The sequence below is a fragment of the Saccopteryx leptura genome, chromosome 4 (assembly GCF_036850995.1).
Source record: "Saccopteryx leptura isolate mSacLep1 chromosome 4, mSacLep1_pri_phased_curated, whole genome shotgun sequence".
Lineage (NCBI taxonomy): Eukaryota > Metazoa > Chordata > Mammalia > Chiroptera > Emballonuridae > Saccopteryx > Saccopteryx leptura.
In genome coordinates this window covers 65,743,771-65,771,655 of record NC_089506.1, presented here as the reverse complement: position 1 = coordinate 65,771,655, position 27,885 = coordinate 65,743,771, and the positions used below count along the sequence as shown (strand labels likewise).

The 27,885-nt window shown below is 35.8% G+C and overlaps 1 protein-coding gene across 1 annotated transcript; it reads right to left on the bottom strand.

Moving 5' to 3' along the window:
- Positions 1–10,509: 10,509 nt before the first annotated feature.
- On the bottom strand, positions 10,510–16,089 carry SLITRK1 (SLIT and NTRK like family member 1). Its single transcript, XM_066380693.1, has 2 exons — positions 15,727–16,089; positions 10,510–15,332 (listed from the first exon to the last, which is right to left on the bottom strand). Exon 2 carries the CDS (start codon positions 15,233–15,235, stop codon positions 13,142–13,144), a length of 2,094 nt encoding a protein of 697 aa, XP_066236790.1. The 5' UTR covers positions 15,236–15,332; positions 15,727–16,089; the 3' UTR covers positions 10,510–13,141.
- Positions 16,090–27,885: the final 11,796 nt, after the last annotated feature.

The window sequence follows — 27,885 nt, the reverse complement described above, 5'->3', positions numbered from 1 at the left end:
TATTTCAAAACTGGATTGAGAAAATTTGTTAGATGGAGTGTTCCATTTTTCCTGAAACATGAGCTATTTTGAACTACTAGGTCATGAAGTAGTCATCTATCCTGTGCTTCAACAGATGGCACAATTGAAGAAAGGCCAAGCCCTTTGTCATAAATGCCACACCATTGGGCTTAGACAAGTCTGAAAGCCACAGGAAATGCATGCAATGATTTCTCTTTTTGTTTTATTATTATTATGTCTATGAATTATTGATTTTCTTTCATAAGTGATCAGCTCTAAGTCTATTATTTGAGGGCACTATGAATGCAGTTTTCTAGATCCAAATATCTTTTTTTGCCCTTCCTAAATTAAGTACACCTGGCAATTATCTTTTCTGCCCTGCAATTTTAAGTAAGTGTTCTGAAAACAAAAAAATATAAAGGGTAGTGAGTGACAGAAGGGTAGTGGTTTCTGAGGTCAATAAGTGTGGAAAATATTATATATTATACATTTCCCTCAGAGAGTCAGGGTGTTTCTTCAAATTAGTGAAGTCCTAAGTGTTATCAGTTTTTAAGTTGTTTGATGCTGTATTTCTCCAATTTTAAAATCAAGAAATTGTTTGGTTACAGTTTAATATTTTGGTTACAGTTTAATATTTTGGGGGGTTTTGGAATCATGAACCACAGTTCTATAAACAATGAAGTCATAAATCAGATTATATTGTAAGTAGTTTGATGGAGAAAAGCATGTTTTCATTCTAAGCAAATATATTTCGACGGGGAAAGCTGACTTTACTTTTGGCTTTGGAAGGCAAAATGAATTGCCTTCCAAAAGAATAGGATAAATTATTAGTACTCTCACAGTAGCAACAATATTATTATATTATAGATGCACTTATAGATAGGTGTTATGCTGATCAAAAAGAGCTGTGGTTCCTGGTATGCAACTAATACAGAATCTTGAAAAGCAAATCAAGTAGTTGTTCCAATTATATAATTGATTTTAGTGGAGAATTTGCCTTTTATTAGCAGTAGTCCGAATTCCCTTTGCAGTTCTATTGGTTACCCTGGAAGCAGCAAAAAGGCAAAATGTTCCTTACTCATTTTCTAAGATGTTGGAGAGATAGACTCTGATTTCTTTCTTTAAACAAACAAACAAACAAACAAGCAATGGGTTGGCTGTATAGCATGTCTTCATTACATGTGTAACTTGAGGCACTAAGAAATACAGTATTATTTCTGCTAAAATCTCTGTTCACATGCTAGCATTAAAAATACATTTGTTACTGGCCCTGGCCGGTTGGCTCAGTGGTAGAGCGTCGGCCTGGCGTGCAGAAGTCCCCGGTTCGATTCCCGGCCAGGGCACACAGGAGAAGCGCCCATTTGCTTCTCCACCCCTCCCCCTCTCCTTCCTCTCTGTCTCTCTCTTCCCCTCCCGCAGCGAAGCTCCATTGGAGCAAGGATGGCCCGGGCGCTGGGGATGGCTCCTTGGTCTCTGCCCCAGGCACTGGAGTGGCTCTGGTCGCAACAGAGCGACGCCCCGGAGGGGCAGAGCATCGCCCCCTGGTGGGCGTGCCGGGTGGATCCGCATAGGGCGCATGCAGGAGTCTGTCTGACTGTCTCTCCCCATTTCCAGCTTCAGAAAAAGAAAAAAAATACATTTGTTACCATACTGCTACTTAAAAAGTTTAAATACTGCATCTTTTGCAAAAAAAAAAACAAAAAAAATGTTATATTAAGCCATTTTGTCACATCTTGGTGCTTTATATTCCCCCCACTTCTATAGATTAGCTAAAAGCAGCTAAATGTAGAGATTTAAAAGAAGAGTAGACCGGCCGGGTATCTCGGTTGTTTAGAGTGTTGTCTGGATACCCCCAAGTTTGCGGGTTTGATCCTGGTCAATGCACATACAAAGAATCAAGCAATAAATGCATAAATAGGTAGAGCAGCAAGTTGATGTTTACTTCTCTCTCTCTCTCTCTCTCTCTCTCTCTCTCTCTCTCAAATCAATAAAAAAAAATAAATGAATAAATTAGCCTGACCAGGAGGTGGTGCAGTGGGTAAGGTATCAGACTGGAATGTGGAGGACCCAGGTTCAAAACCCCAAGGTCGCAAGCTTCAGTGCAGGCTTTTCTGGTTTGAGCAAGGCTCACCAGCTTGAGCCCAAGGTCGCTGGCTTGAGCAAGGGATCACTCAGTCTGCTGTATCCCCAGGGTCAGGGCACATATAAGGAAACAATCAATGAACAACTAAGGTGCTGCAATGGAGAATTGATGCTTCTCATTTCTCTCCCTTCCAGTCTGTCTGTCCCTCTCTGTCCCTCTCTCTGTCTCTCTGTATCTGTCACACACACACAAAAAAAAAAAAATGCAAAAAAGAAGTACTTGTCTTAAAGTCTCTCCAGTCTGATTTTGCATTTTGCTGCTGATCATTGCACTCCCAGGCAAATTGCTTTCTAATCTTTACATTTTTTATTTGTAAGATCACGATTTAAATAAATAACCTACCAGATATAATTGCTTTAAGAATTATTTTAAATTACTATGCAATAGATAGCCACTAATGATAGCTAATGCTTTCTAAAAGTGCATAATGCACCATAACCTTTTTAAAGCGTTTTAACTTTATTGGCACTGAATATTCACAACATTGCTATGAGGTAGGCTCTGGCATTGTTATTTACATTTATAAGTGAGAAAATCAAGTTGCTAAAAGATTAATAACTTTATCAAGTTTGCATAACTAGCCAGAATTAAAATTAAAATTGATACAGTCTGATTCTAGAGATGGAACTCTTAATCACTCCAATAATTCTTGATCAAACATGATTAGTTTATTGTCAGTCTTCTTCAGTAACTATTTTATCACTGGCTTACTTTACACATGTCTATAATTATATTGAGATAAAATTTCCTAGCATAAATTGTCCGTACACTGAATGGAAAAAAAACAAACAAACAGAACTTGGAGCCTGACCAGGAGGTGGTGCAGTGGATAGAGCATCGGACTGGGACACTGAGCACCCAGGTTCAAAACCTCGAGGTCCCCAGCTTGAGCTCAGGCTCATCTGGTTTGAGCAAGGCTCAACAGCTTAAGCCCAAGGTCACTGGCTTGAGCAAGGGGTCACTCAGTCTGCTGTAGCCCCACGGTCAAGGCACATATGAGAAAACAATCAATGAACAACTAAGGTGCTGCAACGAAGAATTGATGCTTCTCATCTCTCTCCCTTCCTGTCTGTCTGTCCCTATCTGTCCTTCTCTCTGTCTCTCTTTCTCTCTGTCACAAAAACAAACAAATAAAAAAAAAAACTTGGACAAATATCCTGTGTAATTTTTTAAATTCTATATCATTTGCATAAGGCAAAATATTTTGAGATATTTTATTGAATATATAATAAACACTTCATTTGAACTTTATAGAAAGAATTTAACATAGTTTAGGAATTGGTAATCTACTTTGTACCGAACTGCTCCTTTTTTCACGTAGCTTGTGAGCTAAGAATTTTTCTACATTTTTAAATACTTAAAAAAATTAAAAAAGAAATATTTGATGACATTAAAAATTTATCAAATTCAATTTCAGTGTCTTTAAAGTTTTAATTCTGTCAACACGGATTTTTAGAAATTTGTTTTCTCTCTTGTTTTATACATATATATATATATATATAATATGTATGTACAGTACATGATATCTACCTAATATCCCAGATTTTGCATCTTAGTACACAAAGCCTAAAATATTTATTATCTGACCCATAAGAAAAAATGTTTTTCTGACCTTTTGATTTTAGTTTAACAGTCTCATTTTAAGTATAAAAATTGGGATTCACCAGAATTAAGAATCTTACCTAAAATCACCAGACTTAAGGCCTTCTGACTGCAGGTTCATGGTTGTGGACTCAAAATATGACTTCAAAAACTCAGCTCTGTAGCACCATGAAGCTGTGCTGTGGAGAACTAAGCAGAGCTCTCAGCAGTTTTTAATTTTCCTTTTAAAAATAAGCTGAGTATTTACAACATGGCATTACACATATACAGGAAGAACTGAAGCCACTCAAAGCCTTTTGAAATGGGAAAACTATTCTTGTACTATGTCCAAAATGAATTTCTGAATTGCAGCAGGACTAAAATAAAATGAAAAGTAATCACAATTTACTTAGAAGATTAAGTTCAATTACACTTAGGTTGTTAGGGATTAGAGACAGTGATGGTGAGCTGAATAATGTGGATTAAATGGTTGTGTGAAGAAAACATAAAAATTTTGTTACTGTGCTGTCTACACAGGGGTTGAACTAAACACCAAGATGGGCCAGGGTTTTAAGATAACTTATAGACAAGAGTAAAATAAAAGGTAAAGAAAAGGGGGGAGGGGCATTTCAGTAACTACCAAATAAGAATGGTCGGATTCTCATTTTTATTATTGATTACTTAAGTAAATCTTCTTTCAACAGAAATCTTTCCACTTGGGTAAAAAATAAAGTTAAGTCTTTTGTCACTGGCAATGAATAAGATTGTTTCCTTCTAGTTCAGAAATTAACTGACTAAAACAATGAACTTAAACATTTCAATTTAAAATTTAAAATTTATATTTGCTGCTTTATGTCACAAGCTTTTTAAAATCTCTTTTCCTCACTATTGTTTCTGTTTCCAGTTGATTTTTATCAATAAATATTTTGCTAGGTTTTGCATACAGTCTTCTGGTTCAAGGGAAAATGTATACATAAAAGATATATAACTTTTGCTATATAAGTTGTTTTATGCATTTCCTATATAAGTTGTTTCTAAAATAAAAAAAATTAATCAATGGTTAATACATTTTCTTTGAAAGTAGAGTATATATTTTATAAAAATGGAGCCATCAATAAAGGACTAATGATGAATTCCATTTCTATATATTCTTCCCTAAGATCTCCATGAGTTTCATATTTACATGCCCAACAGCCTACCCAGAATATGTAAACAGGCATCTCAAAGTGAACATGTTCAAACTAACTATAATCTAAAACCTGTTTATCCTTTCCTTCTCAATAAAATCCACCACCAAGTTAACTGATAAAGAAAATACATATGACTATTTTCTCTCTTCTTCACTCTCACCTCTGCTCCAATAAAGAGTTATTTTGGACACCAAAACTTTACTATCCCTTTCTCCTTCTACCAACACTTCTGTCCCAGATCCCAAGCTCTGCAACAGCAGCTCCTTGCCATCCACTTTTGCACCCTACAATTGACTTTCACTAAGAAAGCTGAAATGGCTACTTAAGTATATACTATTTGGATCATATCACTTCGCTGTTTAAAACTCTCTTATACTAAAATCTGAATTGCATGCTATGGCTTATAAAGCATTGTCTGTCTGCTTTTTTGCTTCTTCTCCAACTTCATTTCTGCCTATATCAAATAACAGCTATTCTCACCTTCTTTCTAATCCATAAACAGCCCATGTACGATTGTAAATTAAGCTATTTTATACTTGTTTATTTGTCAGGAACCCTCTTGCTCCTAATCATCAAGTAATTGTCTCATTTTTCACTCAGATCATGAATTGTCTCCTCAGAGAGGACTTCCATGACCACCTTAAATAAATAACATCACCCCTTCCCCACTTTATTTTATTCATTGCTTTTTATTTTACAAGTTTATTTTAACTAATATTTTTGCTTAGTTTTCTTTAATCGCCTACAGAATGTAATACAGATGAGGAGTAATCTGGTCTCTTCTGTTAGGCTTTAGAACCTCTGTATACATGTCTGGTACACAGAAGGTGATCAATGAATATGTGTTACTTTGATTGCAAAGTAAAATTTTTATCAACCTCAGTTGTTTTGTTTTCTTTTCTTTTTCTTTGTTTTTGTTTACTGAACTTGACTTAAATTGAATCCCACTGACACCAAAGACTATATTGCCTTCTTGAAATGCCTCCTTGAAATGCCTCCAGGTAGGTGATACTTACACCACTGACAATTATATTAGTCTGGAAGAATACAATATTATAAAGTTTGCAGTCAAACTATTTCTCAATCATTGTCTAATAGCCAACAAATAAATGGTCTGAGATTTTATTTTTGTCATACTGGTGTAAGATATTATAAATTTAAAAATAATAATAATTACAAAAGACAATAATTTTATTTCTAGTCTATAGATGTGATTATTCTCCAAGTGTGTGAATTGAACTTGCAAAGATATTAATTTAATAGGCATCATATTAGCTATTCTTGTAAAAATGCTGAAAAATATGTTCTATATTGTAAAAAACACTGCAGTAAATAGTTGTGGCTGTCAATAAGTGATTTTGTAATTATGCAAATAATGTTCAAAAGTGCTCTGTTCTGACTTTCTTCTTAATTTGACATTATAAATTTTAAGTTAAAATAGTAACATGACATTTTATGTAATTCATTTCTGAGGGATTATTGCTGTTTCCAGCTGTTAGTTTTTTGGCTCCAAGTCTTATTCTTCATAATACTACACCATAAGATGTAATACCCTCCTGGAATATTCTGCTTCTTATGTCTTAATGTCTAATTATACAAAACACCATCTGTAACATGAAATCTGATTGTTGGAGAGCTGACCATTTCAGTGACAAATGCAAATGTCATCCAAAGTTTTGCTGAAAAATTTAAAAAATGTAACATTTCTTACCAAGAAAAAAAAATGGTTAAACTTCCCTTAAAGTACTGAGACACTGAAAAATACTTAGTAGTTTAGGAAAAAGTAATTAACAGCATTAAGCGCTTTGCTTTGGTAATTTTATTCCCTTTAGATGCAACAGATAATGGGCTAAACCAATTTAGACTCATTATTTAGGAACCTTGAAAAGTTTACTAATGTAAATTACCAACTGCATGATAACAAAGCCATACTCACCCATTTATTGTATGGCCACCAAAACACAATCCAGTGCTCAATGTGTCTAATTAAGTAAAGTTAACTCACAACTAAATCAGATTAGCTACAAATATTATTTAACCAAACAGAAATTAGCAAATAATTATCAGGTGATATCATTTAATATATAACAAAATACTTTAGATGTAATAATTTAGTCATGTAGAATTACTTATAAAAATAAAATTATTTTAATAAATATAAATAGTGAGTAAAAAAGGTAGATACTACTATAACATGTAGAAAATGGCATTGTTTCAAATTAATTCACTATTTTTTAACCCAATTATTTTATAGCAAAATGTTCTTCATGTGTACATACAATGCTACTTACATCATATTATTATCAAAATAATGAGTATTACTTTCTTATATCATATGCAGTCTGGAAATATTAAAAAATATATTGATTTTAAAAAAATTGACACAATGAATACAACAAAATCTAGTAAGAGCCATCATTTTTTAAAGTAATAGTGACCCTTTCCCACTCAAGCCCCCTTCTTTTGTAAAGCACTATAGATTTACCACTTATCTATACTTGAGGCATTTCTCATTTTTCACTATGTATTGACCTTTTATATTGATAGGCTGCAGTTGAACATGTTTCCTTCCTGTATTTTTCTGCCAAGGAAAGAAATGGAGTTAGAAGCAAATCAAATAAGGCGTAGAAATGACACATGCATGGTTTTGCTTATTGGTTTCTGTTTGTTAAACTATTGGGCTTGCACATCTGGAAAAGATTTCTAAGTAATTAAATATTAGATTTTACTAAACAGGAAATGGCTAGGAGATTATTAGCTTTATAGTAAAATTGTGAAAGTATATATTATAAAGTTTCTGTAATCTATTTTATATATAATATAAACACATATCAAAGTTAAGTTTCTAGAGAGAACTTTTCTGAAATGTTTATGATACCATAAAATATTTTATTTGGTTTTTTAAAACTTATATTAGATTTCTCAAAATTGAAAAATTATCATTTACTGGTACTTGATAGGATAAAATCTAGTTTGCTTGATTCTTTTAAAAATGATGTCAGAAAACTCTTACTGAATTTAAAAATAGACATTTCTCCTATTTTGCAAAAGAAAAAAATGAAACTAGCAAAGTATTTAAAGTATATATTTCATTTCAAAATACTGTTTTAAGATTTTTAACTATTTGCATAGTAGCTAATAAAACTGATGTTGACAAATGCACTTTTTCTAGGGACCAAAATAAAAGGGACCAAAAACATAACATATTTCAAAGAAGCACAAAATTCTAGTGGTAGGCTTTAAAAATGATCACGGATGTACAATTCTATAATTACAATGATGTATATATCTCATCTTTGTAGGTCATAAACTCCCTTGAGGTTAGAACTGCCTTATTTTCTTTTCCCAGAAGAATTTCCACAATATTTTTCATGTAGCAATTGCCAATTTTTGTTGCCAATTGAACATTGAAGTTCTAACTCATTCAAAATGGTTTAAACTTTTAAATAATTCTCCTCCTGTAAGCATTTTGCAAAATTCAAGTAGAAAATATATTAATTCAAGCATGTTATATATTATATATTTAGCAAGTAAATAAAAGGAGAAGAGTAAAAATTAGATAATTGAGGTTTAAGCCAATAAACAGAAACTGCCAGTCAATTGAGACCAAAGAGTTAGACTGTGTTTCAGTATTTAAGACAATTTTTTTCAGTGGTCCATTTTATTATAAAATTTTAATTGTTAAAAACTTAATTTGTTGTTATCTTAACTATTTGTTATTTTCTGAAACCCAACCATATTTAAATAGTCTACAACAGGGTCCATATTGGTTCAATTTTCAGAATTGTTATTACTTGTGCTTTCATAAGACTATCTAGTGGCCTTTCTTTAAGTTTCAACACCAAAAAGTCATTGCTGTGTGTCTGTTACTTTTTATAATAATATTTTTGACAACATTATAGATGAAAAAAAATTCCAGGGAATTATATGAATCTTATTTATTTTATTCTTTTGTTTTTTGTTTTAATGCCATATTGAAACAAATGATATAAGAAAATTTTTGAGTATGTATTTCTTGTACCTGCTGACATTATACATAATTTATCTTTTAAAAATAAAGTAATATGTTGCATTTGGAATAGACTGAAATAAAAGAGAAAATGAACCAAAAGATAATACATGCTAAAATTAAATTTTTAGCACATTTTATATTTTCATTTTTCTTCAAATAAGAATACAAATAAAAATAGTATTCATAAGTTAGCTAGGTGAACAGCATTAGAAAACACTTAATATTCTACCAACACACTGAAAACATATACTTCTGTGTTCATCTTGCAAATTTATCCATCTCTGTGCACATACCAAATAACATTATTAGCAACTTAGAAAAAGCTATATTAATAAACTATTTTTAGAATCATCAGTATAATTTCAATACTTACTAAAATACCTGCCAATTCTAATTACATCTGATATAAATACTGTTTTTTTAAAAAAGAATTCTGTTATGGAAATATTAGATAAACTATTCTAGCTTTTTCCTTGGTAAACATGTAAAAATGGATAATCAATAAACTCTTACAACTTAAATTCTAAGATACTCATAGGAGCAGCCACAGAAGTTATTACTTCTTTGAAGCAATGGAACTAAACAAGATATCTTTTTCTGTCCTTTTCCATCTGGCACAACTAAAATTTCTTTTCATTGAAGAGTGAAAAGGTGGTTTAACTGGAAACAAGATATCTCAACTAAAGCAAATGGCAACTATAGTTGTGAGCATTTTATGTAAAGAAAAAATGAAAATGAATTAACCATATCTAAATGATAGCTATCTGGTGAGGTCAAATGTATTATGTATCCTTGAAACCAAACTAATATATACATTTATAAAAGTTTATATACATAATTGTGGCAGGGAAACTTATCAATATAAATAAAACATTGTCTAAATAATGTATATTTTATATGAATCATTGGACATCATTTCTACATAAATTTTATCATGTATTATATAATAAAACATTTAATGATTCTAATATTTTAGAATCAATGTATAGATAATTTAGATTTAATGATATAAATTTCTATAATTCATAAATGTATATAGCATATTCATATTTTTTGTATATGTTAAGTTTTCTTATACACCTTTGGAGAAAACACTAAAGTTGTCTCTTCTAAATGTAGGGCAATTTTCTTTTGCTGCAAGACATACTGTTTATACAAAGGGCCACAAATACAACTCAAGACACAACTTGGGCTCTTAATTTTTTTATACTATATTTTTACATATAAATATATGTGAAAGAGTAGCCTTCTTTAAAAGGTCATCAGGTCAATATATATGACTACTCCATTCATAGAATGAGTTGTTGAAGTTTAAATCCAGCTTTACTATTATCAGGTAAGAATTGACTTATTGCTTATTCTCCTTAAGCTTCAATGTTCTCATTGGTATAATGGAAATAGCAATATATTATTAAATTATTCTATGGTTGTGATGGTTAAATTAAATAGTTATGTAAACCACTTACCACATGCCTAGTACACAATGACTACTCAAAAATCATTAAAGCTAATATTTTTAAAATGTTACACCTTTAACCTTGTATATAATATTGTAATTTCTTTTTAACTAATATGAAGAAAGGTTCTTGTCCCTGTACATACTATCTATAAGAACTTTTAGTTTCCTGACTTAGACTAATTATGTATCAGTTTTAAAAATTACTACCATGCTTCAGTAGGTATCTTTTGTTAGTTTTCACTTTCCACCAGAGACTTAGAATATCTGCCATATTTTCTTTGCCTCCTTAAGGTCATAATATTGTTAAATACATGACTCTACCCCTTCCCCAACTTTTCCATCACAAATAACTATGTCCATCGCTTACCGGGAATCCACTTGTACTTTCCATAAAAGTAACTAAGGCCTTCCTATGAACAGTAAATAAATTAAAAAAGCAACCCATAAAATTTGTAGGTTACAATTTCACCATTATGAAATGTAGTCCACAAACAAAAGAATCAAGAGAGAAAAAATGATGAATGGCCTTAGGAATAGTCATGGTTTATAATAAAGATTTTATTTAAAAAGCATTAAAATAAATAATACATATTCCAGAACATCATTGTATCACTGTTCTGGGAAATTACTTCTCTTTAGAATATGAGTTCTAGAAGGCAAATCTTCTTACAACTGCTCTGGGGACTTTTCATGGGCTGATTTACAATGCTATATTTTTTATTTTCTTACTCTGTGGTCTGCAGTCTTAACACTTTTCAGTGGTGGATATGTGGTGGAATGCAGACCCCATCAATGTGTGTAGTTCTGTTTGCTTTTTGTCCTTTAACTGCTGACAGTATAGACCGCTTAGAAATCCCAGAGAAATATGATTGAGGCCAGAGTTACATTGGCTTATAAAATTTAAATAATTCAATGCTTTTCTTGTAAATTACTGGGTCACAACCAGAAATCCGAATTATAGGAAACACTTCTTTAAGATAATGATTGATTTCCATAAATATGAGTGTCTTAACAAATTACAATATGCAGCTGCTGGGGCGGGGATTGTGGGTGGGCATTAATTAGTTTTACCGTTTTCAGCAGATGTTGAATTCAAAACGCCAGCAGCATCTCAAATGCCAGTCATTAAGGCTGTCTTTCATTGAAGAGTGCTGACCACTGAAATTTCCACTCTGTTTAATGAGACCGATCTAGGCAGAGTCAATTAAATCAAATCTTTACCAACATCCTTAACATATCTGCAGTGTTTGCAGCAGCAGCAGCAGCAACAACAGCAGCAGCAGCAGCAGAAGCAGAAGCAGCAGGAGCGATTTCCAGTATTAATAAAGAGATTCACTGCCGCATAAAGAAAGGGGGGAAGAAAAGGGGCGGGCGTTGTTGGGGGAAGACCTTTACCTAATCCACAGGAAAAACTGGAACAGTCCGGGAGGAGATGGAGGGGGAAGGGCGCTAGGTCAAAGGTAAAAAGCTAAGTAAAAGGATTAGAGGAAGAGCCTTAAAGTTGCTCTTGGGATCCACCCCCAACCGTCCACCTCCCCCATCCCTTCCACCGCAAATCCAATTTACCAGTTGCAAATATGAAGCTGGAAAAATGTAAAGACCCAGAGTTGAAAACATGTTCACTTTAATACTGAAAAAATATGCCATTATAAAATCCTCGAATAGAATTAGTTAGTTTCACGTGCTTCCTCGGTTCTTTTTTCCTACTTTGTAAGTAAGATTTACACCAGCACAGAATTGCTACCATAAGATCGCAGCCTAAGCACTAGAGTGACATTAATTGGTCATGCTTAACTGCCTCAAAATCTTTTCTTTTTTTTTTTTTTAAATAATCACACTGATACTATAATAGAAATCATGGGTACTTATTTTACATTCAGATGGAAGGCCTTATTGGATACGTATAGAAAAATATTCCCCCTTCAAAATGAATCACCATCAAAATAAAAGGACGAATCTAAAACAACCCATAAAATGTCTCTCAACAAAATACATTTTTAACTCATAAAATGAACTGATGACTAGTCATGCAAATGTCTTAAATAAAAACTTAATTTTTTTTTCACAGTAAACATACTTTCTGAACTGCCTACCGATCACAAATAATGGCAAAATGGCACTTCTGATTATACTGTATTTTCTTTATAGAAAGTTTGATACGATGGGACTTATCAGGTAAGAGGGTGGGTGCTGTGAACATGACGCTCTCGCAAGTCGCCGGGGAGGGCAGCGTCCCTGGAGCGTGTGGATTCCATGCGAGCCATGCAGCACTTTTTTCTTTTTTCTCAGAAGTCCAAGTTATTTATTTACAATACATTCATGCCTTCGTGCAACTGCCCATCCCTGGGTAGCCAACAGGGAACTATCACGCCCCCCTCCTCGCGGGGCTAATCCACGGGGGGGAAATAGGTATCTATCTCTCTATGTAGATGTGGGTATGTGTATATGTGTAAGGACCACGACGACCAGCCCCAGCAGCCCCTCCGCAGAGGGCCGGGGCGCAGTCAGTTCCTCCAGCAGGGCCCCTGCTGGGCTTTGTCCAAGGAGCTCGCGGCAGAGAGCGGTTTGGCAGCGCTCTCCCGGCTACAGTCGGCTCTTTGTTTCCAGAAGGGAGCAAGGGGGTCAGACACTTGCATTTGAACGAGTTTCCAGTTATTTATTTACTTATGTCCATCAAGCCTTGGGGTGCCGGCCGGGTGGGGGGCGAGGGGGCGCGTTGCCTTCGCCCTCCCCTGCTCTACCCGGGGGCTGGGGTCTTAGTCTGAGAGCGAGTGGGAGCCGCAGTCGTACACTCGGTGGGCCCCATCTGCGTTGTAAGGCCCGTTGTGCCAGTAGGAAGAGTCACAGACTGTCTGTAGGGAATTGATTTCGGACGCCGAAGAGTTGGCGTCTCTTCTCTTAGAGCGCTTTCGGTTCCTCAGGATAAACACGAGCATGCCCACCACCGTGAAGGCGGAGGTGACGAACACCAGCAGCAGTCCCGGGACCAGAACCGAGATGGACACCCTGCTGGTGTCTAGGTAGGAGTTGGAGTGCGTCCCGGTCTCTGCCAACCCGGTGCTGTTTTTACTGTGTGGCGTGAACGTGGGCGAGATCCTCGCGTACAGCTGGGGGCAGATCTCGTCATTCGAGAGGAACATGAAATCCTTCCTGAAGAAGTTCACCGGCGTCTCACACTTGAGGTCGCTCAGCAGCACTTCGGAGCCCAGGCGTTCTGCCCACTGCTTGAAAGGCACGATGGTGCAGGAACACTCCCAGGGGTTTCCGTGCAGGTCTATCTGGATGATGGACGTTAGCTGGTCCAGCACCCCGGCCACCGGGAGGAACATGAAGTAGTTGTTGTGCAGGCTGAGCTTAGAGAGCGAGACCCCGGCAAAGACGTCCACGGGCAGGGACCTCAGCAGGTTGTTGTTGAGAATGAGGATCCTCAGCTTGGGCATGGCGTGGAAGGTGCCCGGGAGGATCAGCTGGATCGCGTTGTACTCCACGTTCAGGTACTCGAGGTTCTGCAGCCCGGAGAATTTCTCCCGGGACAGTGTGTCCAAATAGTTGCTATCCATATACAACCACCTGAGGTCCAAAAGGTTCTTAAAAGTATTGTTCTCGACCGTGGCGATGTTGTTGTTGCCCAGATCCAGAAGAATGAGGTTCTTGTAATCCACGAAGTGAGATTTGCGGATGCTGTGGATCTTGTTATCTCGCAGGAAGAGCTCCTGCACGTTGGCGAGCTTGGGCTTCAAATCAGCCAAGCTACTCACGTTTCGGTTGTTGCAGTTCATCTTTAAACCCGACCCTGGGATGTGGTCGCAGCTGCAGCCCCCCGGGCAGGGCAAGCCACTGACTGGGGACTTGTTTCTGGCGCTGCTGCCGGTCGCTATCGCTGCCGTGGGTTTGATTTTGATCTGCCAGTTGCCTGGGATCTTCGTACCTCCGTTGGGAGCAGACCCTGGGGTGGCACGATTCTCTTGCCCATTTGTCTTAAAAGGAGTTGGCAGTGGGCCAGGAGCGAAGGTCTCTTCTTGGGCAGGGGGCGCCGGAAGACTAGAATCCACTCTGTTTTTCAAAGGACACAAGTCCTGCTCAGTGGTTTCATTGAGGTCTTTACCCTGCAGTCTGGTGGGGGCTTCGCAGACCACTCGGCCGATCAGAGCGTTTTTGGGAATGTTTTCCAGCCATTCTTTCAGGGAGAGCAGGTCACAGGTGCAGTCCCAGGGGTTATCCTCGAGCAGGATCTCGGCAATTCCAGGGATTTGCTCCAAGACCTCCTCGTAGGGCAACGTTTTCAGCCTGTTTCCCCGGAGGTCGAGGTGGGTGATGGGCACATACTGGAACACGTTTGCAGGTAGGGTGCTGATGAGATTGTCATTTAAAATGAGTACCTCCAGCTTATTTAAGTCTTGGAAGGCCCCGGGGTCTATATCTCGTAATAAATTAAAATCAGCCTGGAGGTATTCCAGATCGTCCAGCCCCAAAAAAGTCTGTTTTCGAAAAGATTTTATTTTGTTGTTGTTGATATGCAGCCTTTTCACCAGCTGCAGCCCCAGAAAAGCCCCAGGAACGATTTCATGCAAGCCATTGTTTTCCATGTGCAGACTAACCGCATTATAAAAGTTAGCAAACTCATTAGGGAAAAGTCGAGTAAGGGAATTGCCATGCAGAAATAGATGGTAAAACTGGGAAGTCGGGGCGGCGAAACGCTGCAGACTTGTAAAGCCCTTTTTTTCACAGTCTACGTGTAGGTCCCCTTCTATCTCATTGCAGGAACAGATCTTCTCTTTGCAAACGTCTCCTGTAACGTTTCCAGCGGCAAAACAAAGAGACGTCTCCAGCAACAAAATCCAAAGCAGCATTTTTAAAGCGAGCAATTCATCCCGATCTCATCACAAAGTAACAGCGACCATCCTGCTCGCCACAGACACAATTCAAGTTCATTTAGTGCCTGCTCCACTGTCCGAACCCAGGGAAGGAGAAGAAAAGGGTTTTGGGGGGGGTGGGGTGGATTCCTTCCTCCCTAACCCCCCCTCACTGCAACAACCCAGGCGCCAGTCAATAATTATATCCACGAACTATCCAGGCACATAGTGCAAGGCAAGCGAAAAAAAATAAAGTAGAAAAATAACCCCACTCCCCTTCAGCCTTTAATAACAACCAAAAAAAGAAATTAAATCTATACGGATAAATTTAAAAATACACCCTTAACAGAATATCGTCTAGTGGTCTTCACTAATCAGGAAGGAAACAAGGATAGTGATTAGAAGCAAGTGCATGTTAGCGAAACAAGCAGAGGGGTTGCAGCGTAGTACAGGCGCACTGCCCGTACATGGCTGTGCGGCGGACTGACCTTGCCTCTCTGATACAAAGCAGGGTTTTCGGCGGCTATTGTTGTGGAGGCTGCTGACGGACTTCTTGCTGTAGCTGGGGGTTACCCAGAAGTCCCCACGAAGTGCTGTCCAGTCCCCCCGGTGCTGAAATCACGCCCGACCGAGGCACTCACGCTGCCGAGCCAATGGCGCTGGAAAATTTCCGCAATCGCTGCGTTTTGTGGCTGTCCATCCTTTTTTGTTTCTTTCCCTTTCGTCCTCTTTAGCCTTTTTTTTACCCCCCCTGGACTCTGGATCTCGATTACTAGCTCGTTTCTGGTTCTCCTTCTCTTTCTTCTGCTCTTTCGGAATTACGTGGAGGGGGCGGAAGGCAGGGGGCGAGTTGTCTGAGGGAGGAAGAGAGCGCGAGAATGGGGAGGGGGTGGGGGAAAAGAGAGTTGCTAAGAAGCTCTGCTCGTTCCAGCCTGGTGCACTCTGAAAGATCTGACACCCTCTGCTGATCTGCAGTAGCAAAAATCCATCTGGTGAAGGAATGCTGAAGAAAAAAAAATCAATCCACGTACAGGGCAAGCGTTAAAAGTGTGGGCATTAAAGACTGTCGATTCACACAGACGCGTTTATTTTATAATGGATTATTTCATTCTTTTTGCATGCTGGAAACTTTACCCTTTCCTTTCCTTAATGACCCCACAACACCCACTAGCTCCAGCGTTTGGAAAGGAGTGCTTTTAAAACATTTATTTCCCAATGGCTTGAATAAAATTAGTGTCAGGGTGTCAAGCGAACAGCAATTTGAGGTAATTATACTGCACGCCATTTTCATCGGTGGTTTAAATGCATTTCTTCCGTCTCTGCAGTACAGTGTGTTTTATATTATTGATGTCTTTGAAACCTTTTTTTAAAATTTACTATGTCGAAAGTGGCTATTTGAAATATATTTATATCATATATTTTATGTAATAGCATAATTGGGTATGGATTTTTTTTTGTTGCATGGTATATAATTTAGGCACATTCTTTTCTTTTTAAAACTTGGTATGGAATTTTTAGTCAATTTAGTCATTGAGAGTTAGTTTTCTTCCATTTTTCTTGAATGTTATTTAAGTCTGCAGGGTGAAAACACAATGCACTCTAACGTCTTTGATTCGAGACCTCAAAGATTTCACTGAGAACCGGAAAAGGAGGGAGAGGACAGGGAAAAATTACAATTTGATTCTGAGTGCTGTTAAAAATCCACAGACAAACAGCATACACACACACACACACACACACACACACACACACACACACACACTTGCACACTCACAAAGTTTCTGCATCCCTTCCAAAGATTTTTAAATGCATACAAGTAAATAACCAGTTGCATTTTGAGAGGAGGAGATAGTAATATCCAGTCTGGAAAGCTTGGGAAAAATTTATCTGCAGGCAGTGGGCACTTGCTCTCCGTGCTTACACTGGCTGGGTCACTGGTGCTGAAGGGAAAACAGTGCTCAGGCTTTTCCAAAGGAAGGGATTGCTGGGTTCCTCAAACTTAGGAGTTATAAAAAGCAGGTTCTACAAACATCTGGGATGGGAGAGAATGTGAGAATGCTGCCTCTCAGAAGACTGTTTTGCTGGCTTTTCTTATCAGAATTCACACCTTTTCCCTTACTACGTTCCAAAAATTGTGTGCATTATTTTAGAGTTTGAAATTTAAAAGTCTATTTAGAAAATTATTGTTTAGTATTTTCTTCAGTCTAAACAGAGATCATATGTTTATATCAGGTTCCCTTTAAGTTAGGTCTTATATGAGTTAAACAGCTGTTACAAACTTGCTAATAATTTGCATAAAATTTCGAAAGTTCTAGCCTAACTAAGTGGTGGCAGAGTGGATAGTGTCGGAGTGGGACACAGAAAACTCAGGTTCGAAACCCCAAGGTCTCCAGCTTGAGCGTGGGCTCATCTGGTTTGAGTACAGCTCACCGGCTTGAGCCCAAGGTCGCTGGCTTGAGCAAGGGGTCACTGGTCTGCTGTAGCCCCCCCCCCCCCCACCAAGGCATATATGAGAAAGCAATCAATGAAAACTAAGGTGCTGCAATGAAGAACTGACGCTTCTCATCTCTCTTTCTTCCTGTCTGTCTGTCTCTATCTCTGTCACACACACACAAAAAAAAGATCAAATGTCTTAGGATGTGAGCATTTTGAAAAGCCTAGAGAATGAAAGAGTCAAGGGAAGGCCTAGAGTTGAGGAAATTTAGAGATGTAGAGATTTTTTTTCTTGGTTCAGCAGCATATTCTGAGAGGACAGTTTTCATGTTTACATGTAATATTTTCATATAATCAAATGTGTTGTCATCTTTTGGTGAAATTCGGTGGGGCATGGATGAAGGCTCAGGTCAATATGTTGTGTATGTGTGTGTGTGTTTGTGTGTGTGTGTGTGTGTGTGTGTGAAGGAGAGAGAGACAGAGAGAGAAAGAGAGAGGCTGACAAAGAGAGACAGAGAAAGGGATTGAGAGGCCTTTTTCTGGCAATTTTTCTGTTAAAACAATTCCATTCTTATTTAATTTAATCTATTACCACATGTAGAAAGAGGGATAAGAGAATAATCAATTTCACTATTGCACTAAAAAAGTGCTATGCAGTTGAGAACTGCAGATGTAAAGAAAGAATTAGACTGAAGGAAAAGATATTTCTGTTTCTTTGTAATTGAACTCAGGTCTGAAACTTCTTGGCTCCAGAAACCAAATCAAGAAAAGAGGATGCTTCATCCAATGTCTGTGATCGATAGGAGAAAAGACTTTAAAGAAGAGATAGAAAAAAAAAACTGGCTGTTTAGGGGAAAAAAATTGTTAATAACCATCTAAAATCACCCTTTTAAGCCCTGGACTCTTAGCTCAGTTGGTTGGAGCATCTGCCAAGGTTGGAGGTTCAAATTCAGATAAGGGAACACACAAGAAGCAACCAATGAATGCACAATTAAGTGAAACAAAAACAACAATGTCTGTCTCTCCATTCCTCTTTCTAAAATCAATAAATAAAAAATAAATAAAATCACAATTGTAAAATTAATTGATTACTAGTTTATTAAAATTGTTGAATAAATACTTTATGTTAAGAGACCCAAAAAACATATTTAAGTGAACAGAATTGATGTAACAAAGAAACTGGTATTCAGATTTTATCCCCTCCCTCCACCCATTAAACCCTATATCTCTCTCACTCCTAATTGCTCTTCTTTCTCAAAGCACCAATCACATTAGAAAATTTACAGTCAAGATTTTCTTATTTAGATATGTTACATCTCCCCCCCACTCCTACCCTCCTCTGCACTGTTAAAAAAATAAACAAGTGTGATGGTGCCCAGATGAGGAACCAAACCTCAGAAGAAAGTACTAAGGTTCTATCACTTAGATAAAGATAACCACTGTAAGATTGCCAGCAAAAAATTGAGAAATATACTTATACTTCTACTGAAAATGTATCATTAATAAGCTAACAAAAGTCTTCTTAAAATAATTTTCATAATAAATTATTTCAGAGACATAAAGCAGTCTAGAGAATTGCACCCACCCCTTCAAAGGCTAACTTTTGCAGTATGTATAACAGTAAATTTCTTTAAGGGAAATTTTAAAAATATGAAATGTGTATGTAATCTAAACATTTCTGATGCCTTAGGGGAGCATTTGTTAGGCATGATCTCTTCTCAAAAGTGTTCTACTACATCTATTTGAGCTCAAGAGAACTATTTCAACTGCTTTTCCTCTCATAGCAGATGATCTCATGAACTCGAGATAAAGGACAATCCAGATGACAATGAGAATTGATGTTTGCTCAGGGCTGTAGTTTTCATTTCTTGGCTATAGGCAGAAGGATTTCATTTGTACCATTAATTTTTGTTATTTTATTATTCTTCCTCAAAGAAGTTCATCTCTCTCTCAAATAACAAAAGTTAGATGTACACATTACAAAATCATTAAGATAAAAAAGGAGTTATTAATTATCTACTTTCTCCAATCGTCATTAGAGTTCCAGATATTTTCATATGTTTATTACATATTTATAATGAAAAAGTAGAATACAGAGCAATTGTTAATATATTTTTACTCTTTGGTTTATTTAATCCTTACAATGATTTTTAAAAGTATTGTTTTGAGTTTTTTAATATTAATAATACTTTTTTGTTTGAATAATGCAAGATTATATATAGAGTTTGTCTTAGTCTTCCCTTATCCAGAATATTGTTTTGCTCCAGATTGGGGATTAAAAAAATAATACACCAATAATAATTGACGTAGAGTAAATTTGATAGTGTTGTTATAGTTTGTGGATGAGGAAATTGAAACTGAAAAATATTGAGTAACTTACCAAGATAAAATAATATTAGTTGACTTTGCCAAAGATAACAAAGCTGCAAACTCATGAGCTGAACTTTTACTCTTATTTCTAAGTCCCCGATTGTTAGAATTGTGCAATGATATTACCTTAGTTAAGCTCACTCTGGGTTAGTTTCTTTAATAGTAAATTAAGTCATTGGAGTTTGTAGATCTTTTGATCCCTTTGAGCTGTTGTTTTTCCCCCTGAATCCAAAACTCTTCAAAAAAGAGTTTCAGGAAAGGCTCAGTGTTTCTCTACACTTTATATTTTCACATTTGGACTTAGGATGTTTAATTAGTGTATTTGACTAATCACTAGGGCTTGAAGCCAATAATAAATGTAATAACTACTGAACAATAGAATTCACTAGTTCTGAGTTTAATCTGCTAATATAAGTTCCTAATTTTCTTAGGATAATGGGGTTGTTGGAATTACTTCTGTCAGAATAACAATTTAAACTAAGAGATAGGGACATAAATTAATTACATGTATAATGTTTTTGGAATGTAACATTTCCTCCTACTTCTTTATATTTACTTTTTGTAGATTTTCAATAATAATCTAAGAATGAGATGCCAAGATAATTATCACATTCCCTGACTTCTTTTTTTTTCTTTTTCTCTTTTATTACAGAGACAGAGAGGACAGATAGGGACAGACAGACAGGAAGGGAGAGAGATGAGAAGCACCAATTTTTTGTTGTGGCTTCTTAGTTGTTCATTGATTGATTTCTCATATGTGCCTTGACTGGAGGGCTACAGCAGAGCCAGTGACTCCTTGCTTAAGCCAGTGACCTTGGGCTCAAGCTAGCGGTCATGGGGTCAAGACTGTGATCCTACACTCAAGCCAACAACCCCGCACTCAAGCTGATGAGCCTGCGCTCAAGTCAGCGACCTCAGGGTTTCTACCTGGATCTTCTGCGTCCAAGTTCAACACTCTATCTACTGTGCCATGCTTGGTCAGGCTCACATTCCCTGACTTCTAAAGGCAAAGAAATATAATATTTTAAAGTATTTCTGTTATAATAAATTACTTTTTAAAATATAGTTATTTTTTATTCATCATCAAATAATCAACATACCTGAAAATACACATCCTTATAAAATTACATTTTTACTTTGTAACACTTTCTCATGTATTTATTACTTTAAATTTACTTGCTGTGGATCATATGTTTGGTCATGTTGAGTAGAACTGGCTTTCTCATAAAGTTTTTTTTTTTTTTTTTTTTTTTTTGCCTAATAGAACTTATATGAATTTTAGACTATTGGTGAGAAAATTGATCAAAAATATAAATTTATATGTAAGGAAATTCTAATATATTCCTTTTTGAATTCAGGTAACCCAAATTTTTCCTGTGAAAAGGTCTACTCTATGGTTTATAATATGCTATACTATAATATAGACTACTATATATTAAAATTTATAGACTTGTTTATTATATTAATTGATGCTTAAGTATATACTATTAATGTCTTGTTCTATTTTTTATTATATACCCTAGAAGACCTTGCATAGTTACTTGCAGAAAAAAAAAGCTCTGTTTTTGTTTCTGGCAAGGTATATGTATTCTTTAAAATTAAGAAATACATATTATTTGTATAGGTTTTGAAAAGCTCTGAAAACAACAGTAAAATAAATAAATAAATAAATCCACTGAATTCAACACTCAGAAATTACTAGTGTAAACATACATATATTTTATAATACACTGTTTTCAATTAACACATATATGTGAAAATTTTAAACTTATTAAACAGCTATTATTATAGTATATTAGAGGCTGAATTCCTTTGTGTGGCACAAAACAATTCATTGAACTAATTTCACATTTTTGATTTTTAGTTCTTACTAAAATTTTCTCTCTAATAAATAATGCTGGAAAGAAGAACTTTGTACATAAATCACCATGAACATTATTATTTATCTTTTTGTTACAGATTCCTAGAAGTAGAATTGCCAGGTCAAAGGGTAGGGAAAACAATATTAAGATTTTTGATAAAAATTTGACAAATTGCCTGCTCAAAATTTTTGCCAATTTATAATTCACAAGCAGTAGATGAGATTTGCCATTTTTCTAAAACCCTGCCAACACTATTTATTATGATTTAAAATATTTTCTACTCAGTTCAGTACCTTTAGAGTGATGCCAATGCTCATTCATGTACTTGAACAAATTAATTTCTAATTAGTTATTGACAACATTGTTTGCCTTCTTCAATCCTGTTCAATTTTTATAATGTTATTTTAGCTTAAAATCACTTCTTTGAATCCTTTCTAGACCAAGTCACCTATGCCTCTTATGCTTTTTTTATATATATACTATATTCAATAGAATGACTATTAATGTGTGTGTGTAGTATTTTTAATTACTTGGTTGAAATGTTGATTCTTCACTAAAGTGTAACACTTTTGAGGGCAGTGATCAAATCATTTTATTTTTTATGTCTGTCATCCAGCAGAGTACTGGTCACATATAATATAATGTGGTATATACACCTCAACAGTAAAATAATGCAGTATAAAGTTTTTAATAAATTGAATGGAACAGAACATAAAAATTAGAAGTTTCAGAGACAGGATTAATTCATAAACTAGGGACTTAGAAAAGTAATATATTTTATGAATTTATTTAGTTTCATGTTTGATGTTATATGCACTTGATATATTTTCCCTAAATTATCATAAACCTACATTTTCTGCCTCACATAAGAGCTAGTGCAGTACCATTCACCTAATTGACAACTAATAAATATGTGATGATGTTAATGATAGGGACACATTGCTGCTTTTGCAAGAAAAAGTGGATTGTGAAATTAACAGTTGTGAACATAAAAGATTAAAAATCATAAAAGTATAAAGATGAGTTAATTCTTTAAATTATTGATTAGAATTTAAAAATGTATAAATGCAAACATATGCTTTGTTAATCTGTTAGTTATTTCAGGGCTGTGGCAAAATTTTAAAGAAGGTAAATTGTTTTTCTTCCTCCTTTTTCTTTTGTAAAAGTCTCTTCTTTCTTTAGTTCTCTCTCTGTCATGCTAGTAGGATATTATTTTGATCGTGCACATTACTATATCTTCCTTGGAGCTTATTTCAGCTCCCAAAGTCGACTATCTTCCTTTGTGAGTGCTCATATAGTGTCAAGATTACGCATCATTTAAAAATATATATTACTCATATTCTGTTTCATCAGTTTTCAAGAAATAAAATTGTTAAAATAACCTATTTATTAATCTTTTCCATACTCATGGGTATGCAAGCCATATACACTCCTACATTGCAAACATTACATATCATATAATGCCTACAGTGTGTAAGACACTAGAGTGCAAAAATATAAGATGACATTATTTTCATTTTTAAATTTACATTTTTTAAATTTGCATTTGATTGTTAAATATGCAATGTCTTAATCTAGGGAAATAAATCTGTAAAGGTACAGTCACATACATTATTTACCTGTCGGGTAGAAATATGTATTTAACAGATGTGGATTCCATTTTGTGATGGCCATCACATCACATTATGCAAGTAGATAATGTCTAATTAGCTGATGACAAAGTTGAACACCACTACTTTTATATTTCTGCACAACCACTATATACTAGTATCGAATTTTGATTTCTACATCTTGAAAAATGAAAACCCTATAGAACATTTTGAATTGTCCAAGAAAATGATTAAATATTATTTATTAAAGTAGAAAACATGTCATTTTCTAATCAGTAGAAATTAGCAAGTCTTATGTTTATGGTAACTATTAAGCTGTGAAAAAGCATTATCTTACATGAGCTGTTTCCTAAAACAGTGAAAATGTCACGTACTTTCTGGCATCAAACTGAACACATTACACTTTGTTGTACACTGTGCTTTTGGGAAATCTTATGTGATTCTTAATATCGGTCAATTTTCTACCCTTTAAGTCTTATTTGGAAATAAACCACAAACATAAAAAAAACAAAAACAATGAACACTCATTTTCCTACATTTCATGGTACCTATGATAGATCATATGACTTTGCTTAGAAAATTAGGCCTACATGCCTAGATTTCAAAATCTGACCTAGGGACATTCAGGAAAAGAAATGGAAGAAATACTCCAGGGGGCTGTAACAATGGTAGCAGAGAGGAACAGGGAGCACAGTTGTGGCAGGTGACTTCTGCTCAAGGTCCGGGGCTGAAGATGAAGCTGTTGCATGCTGTTTTGCCATTGGCTCATTGATCTGAGCATTGGTACCATCTTTAGCAGAGGAGCAATGTGGTGTGATATTAGGGTCCAATTTGTTTTTGTACAGGTACTGTTGGGCAGATAAAAATATATTATGCTCACTTTGTTAAAGATGGCACTGCCCACATGGAAGCTCATTGCCCAGGTGATTGCTTGGGATGGGCATGATTATATTAATGTCTGTTGGGGGTGGGCTGGAGGCAGGCAAGATCCTTGTAGCCTGGGGCTTGGTTTTAGGACTAAGCCTTTCCAACCCTTTTTGATGTAGGGTGGTGCACTCTCATGAGGAATCCCATTATGCCTCAGATAAGTGACTTTGTATCAGAGACTTCCTTGTTTGTATATTGGATTAAAGGTTTTGATTTCTACAGTATAAAGTGAGGCAGACCAGGAGCTTGCTCTCTCTCGGTTCCTGAGATTAGCATTAGAGGAGAGAGCAGAGAAAGAAGAGCAGAGAAAGGCCATGTGGAGGAGGCCAGGAGAAGCAGCCAAGATGGCAGAGTGTTGAAGGAGAAGCCAGTTTGTAGAGTTTGTGCAGAGAGAAGATGGGGAACAAAGGTGAATGAGACTGGTGAGGTTAGAAACCTTTGATTCTAGGAAAACTCAGATAAGTCAGTAGCTTTGTGAGCACTGAATGAGGGGGTTTTGGAGCCCAGTGTGTGTTTTTACTTGCCCACAGGGTGCACGCTAAGATTAAAGGCAATGGCCCACCAATTTTTGGCTCCGTGTTTCATTACCGTCTGTCTGAATCCGATGCTGCATGTTAATGGCCATGATGGCGGCTCCTGCCCTTACAGGTACCTAGCTGGATTCTCTGGTCTTTACACAGTCTTTGGGAGCTACCCTGTTTGTTTTCTTTAAATGTCTTTTCTGCTTGAATAAATCAGGAAATCTGGCTTACCTGAAATGTGAGTAAGGTGATCATACATTCTTAATTTCCCAGAAAAACTCTTGTTTATGCTATTTGTTTCAGCATACAATTTTACTTTCAACATTTTCCAAATTCATACAACATGTCAACCTAACAAAGAGCCAGTATATTCTGGGAAGGTTTAAAAGTGGAATAAAAAACTTAAATTTGCAGATCCTGATTATGGCTGTTTCAATAACATACTTTGACATGAGTCATTGATGCTTGGAACTATACAATTAGAAGAGCTCCTATCCTACATCAGGTATAACCTGGGCAGCATTCATACTTGTAACAAGAAATACAGGACACAGCATATTTAAGCTTCATGGTTGTTGATGTTCTTGTTGAAATAAGTGTATTTAAGCTTTAACAGTTGAGTATTAGAAAATTAATTAATTGGTATTTTAAAAAAGTTCTAGAAACCAAAGATGGGATAAAGAATTAAAATAAAAGATTTATGTACGTATTTAGTTAAGTACCAATTGTCAGAGAAAATTGCTGTTTACTTAAGGGCCTATAAAGTTGGTATGAAAACAGTACAATATTTAGTGACATTTTGTTAAACAATGTATATCCCTTATTGCTAAATTCTGCAACTTAGTTTGAGAATTTATTTTTCCCTCCACCTTATCAAAATGTAAGAAAACCCAGAGTCCTTTATTCTTGGAACTTCTTAAATCAGCTATTACAGGGAGTTCCTAGGCTACGAGTGAAATAGGTTCTGTAGGTTTGAAAATATTTAAGTATTTTTATGCACAGAAAAGTAAAAATAAATACTACATTAAACAAACTTCTAAGTTGCATTTAGTAAGTAAATGTACCTGTTTCAACTTACATACAAAGTCAACTTAAGAGCAAACCTACAGAACTGAACTCCTTTGTATCTTAGGGGTTGCCTGCATTTTAGATTGACTTTTTGATTTGTGAATTAAGATGCTTAAGACAATCAACAATTGAATGCCTCCCTAATCACAGGGTTTATCTTGGAAGTTGACCACAATGTTATTTTTCAAGATGTTATTTTGTATAAGTAAGTCTGAAGGAAACAAGTGATAACTAATGCAAACACAGGAACCACTTCTTTTTCTTTATTATTTACTTATTTATTTTTGTGACAGTGACAGAGAGAGAGAGAGAGACAGAGACAGAGAGAGGGACAGACAGGAAGGGAGAGAGATCAGAAACATCAATTCTTTATTACAGCTTCTTAGTTGTTCAGTGATTGCTTTCTCATATGCGCCTTGACCAAAGGGCTACAGCAAAGCAAGTGACCCCTTGCTCAAGCCAGTGACCTTGGGTTCAAACTGGTGAGCTGTGCTCAAATCAGATGAGCCCTCAGGAAAGGCAGCAACCTCAAGATTTTGAACCTGGGTTCTCTGCATCCCAGTCTGATGCTCTATCCACTGTGCCATTGCCTGATCAGGCCAGGGAACACTTCTTTGATAACAATTACCTTTCCCCAAACTCTACCCATTCGTTTTCCAATACTAGCTTATCAACAATATGGTAACGTTTTAAAAAGGTGGGTAATTTTGGCTACTTCTAAGATGATAATGGCTCAAGTTTTCAGAATAATATAATAAATACATAGAAGAACACAAATTCATATTTTTTAATTTTATCTGAAAAGTCCCATGTCATTTTAGAGTAACATTAAGAAATAAAGCTATATGGCAAGTAGATCAGTTCAGTTTTAACTTTGATACTTTCTGGACACATATTTAATTGCACTATCCTTGGAGCATCCTGTTAAGTAAGCTGATGTTGGCAGGTTAAGTTGCATGGCTTGCATATTTCCCTTGAGAGAATTTTGTTATCATTTCTGATATTACTCGTGTCCCTGCAGCTAGGCTAACTAGCTGCATATCTGTTTTTTCTTGGGCAAGCACCTCCCCTATAGCTATTTATTACTGTTAAAATGTAACATGTGCTTATATTAAAAGTATAACACTTTTACTAGGTTCCCAGTTATTTTAAGCTGAGTTTCATATCTATATCTCAGTGAAGTATCCTTTTCCTAGAATACTTTGCTTTGTCCAAAGCCTTTCTTCTTTTAATAACTACCATGAAGCCTAGCATTGTAATTGCATATCTAGTAGCAGACTTATATAAGTTAATAAACAAATATATGTACATAAATATATATACACATATATAGGTCTATATGCATGTGTATATGTAAATATGTGTTGGCTGAAATGTGGTTTTCTGTTTCAACATTGTTGTTTTTCCGTAGTATGACTTTTTGGAAAAATGACTAAATTTTTTTTACCCTTACTTGCTTTGAATAAAAGTGGAATAATAATGTTTTTGAAAATGTGACATTTTTGTATACATAATAGTGGATAATATTACTCGAACAATCCAGGGTTCATGTTGCCCATTGCTGCCAATCAACCACAAAGAAGGATCTGAGTGACATAGAGAGTTTTTATTCAGATTGCCAGCAAACTGAGAAGGAAGGGGACTCCTATAAAAAAGAACTGCCTTAAGACTCTCCCACTGCTGGCTGTTTTTATAGGGTTCACGGGCAAAGTCTATGCAGTTAGTCCTGTGACAATGTATAGGAGGGAGGGGTTCAGTTGGCAGGAATATCCCTCCCACTAGTTCCTCTGGTTTTTACATAGGCCCAATTTTCATGGTCCTATTTTGTGTCCTTTGATAAATCTTCCAAAGAGCCA